The 1,651-nt window shown below is 37.4% G+C and overlaps 1 protein-coding gene across 1 annotated transcript; it reads left to right on the top strand.

Moving 5' to 3' along the window:
- The first annotated feature begins 227 nt into the window (after positions 1–227).
- On the top strand, positions 228–1,651 carry LOC108317287 (nucleolysin TIAR). The gene has a single exon (XM_017547639.2). The coding sequence runs from the start codon at positions 383–385 to the stop codon at positions 1,391–1,393; it is 1,011 nt and encodes a 336-aa protein (XP_017403128.1). The 5' UTR covers positions 228–382; the 3' UTR covers positions 1,394–1,651.

Here is a 1,651-nt window from a genome sequence, read left to right on the forward strand (position 1 = left end):
TCAAGTTACTTAACCTGTGTCTCACTTTCTTCATCTGTAAAACAGGAATGATTACAGTAATTGATCGTAATATATTAATACCTATAATGTATTTAAAGTCAGTCCTGGAACTTAATTAGCACGGAAGAAGTTTCTGCTTATATTATTATTTGGGGAAAATTTTCAATGTATTGTGATTTTTTGTCATATTCAGATTTATAATCTAAAATATAATAAAAGAAATGGATTTACTGTTGATAAAGTAGTTTTATTTCTCTAACTGTGATGCAAGAAACATAGGTAAGATATAACCACAGTGTCTTAAACTATTCTGTCCAGAGATGTGACAGAAGTCCTTATACTTCAGTTATTCAGTCAGATTGGACCCTATAAAAGCTGTAAAATGATAACAGAGCATACAAGCAATGACCCATATTGCTTTGTGGAATTTTATGCACACAGAGATGCAGCTGCTGCATTAGCTCCTATGAATGGGAGAAAAATTTTGGGAAAGGAGGTCAAAGTAAACTGGGCAACCACAGCAAGTAGCCAGAAAAAAGATACTTCCAATCACTTCCATGTGTTTGTTGGGGATTTGAGTCCAGAAATTACAACAGAAGATATCAAATCAGCATTTGCCCCTTTTGGTAAAATATGGGATGCCTGGGTAATTAAAGGCATGGCAACTGGAAAATCCAAAGGCTATGGTTTTGTATCTTTTTATAATAAACTGGGTGCAGAAAATGCCATTGTGCATATGGGAGGTCAGTGGTTGGGTGGTCGTCAAATCAGAACCAATTGGGCCACACATAAACCACCGGCACCTAAAAGTACACAAGAAAACAACACTAAGCAGTTGAGATTTGAAGATGTAGTAAACCAGTCAAGTCCAAAAAATTGTATTGTGTACTGTGGAGGAATTTCATCTGGATTAACAGATCAGCTTATGAGACAAACATTCTCACCATTGGGACAAATTATGGAAATAAGAGTTTTCCCAGAAAAGGGCTATTCATTTGTCAGATTTTCAACCCATGAAAGTGCAGCCCGTGCCATTGCTTCGGTGAACGGTACTATGATTGAAGGACATGTGGTTAAATGCTATTGGGGTAAAGAATCTCCTGATATAACTAAAAACTTCCAACAGGTCGACTATAGTCAGTGGGGCCAGTGGAGCCAAGTGTATGGAAACCCCCAACAGTATGGACAGTATATGGCAAATGGGTGGCAAGTACCACCTTATGGAGTGTACGGACAACCATGGAATCAACAAGGATTTGGAGTAGATCAATCACCTTCTGCTGCTTGGATGGGTGGATTTGGAGCTCAGCCTCCCCAAGGACAAGCTCCTCCCCCTGTAATACCTCCTCCTAACCAAACTGGATATGGTATGGCAAGTTACCAAACACAGTGAGCTGGGACTCTAAAAAAAAAAAATTGTAATTCAAGATAGGCTTCGATTTCCTGTGACACTCTGAAGACATGAAAGTAGACATCAGAAAATGAAAATATTTATTTTAAAAATTGAAATGTTTGGAACCTTTAGCACAGATTTGCTTTGGTGAAGGACACATGTCTTCTAGTTCTGCCTTTTACAGTTTTTGTTCATGATGGATATGAACATGATTTTTTTGTGTGTACAAAAACTAAAATAAAGTCAATAAAGACAAAA

This window comes from Cebus imitator, unplaced genomic scaffold (assembly GCF_001604975.1).
Source record: "Cebus imitator isolate Cc_AM_T3 unplaced genomic scaffold, Cebus_imitator-1.0 Scaffold199, whole genome shotgun sequence".
NCBI lineage: Eukaryota > Metazoa > Chordata > Mammalia > Primates > Cebidae > Cebus > Cebus imitator.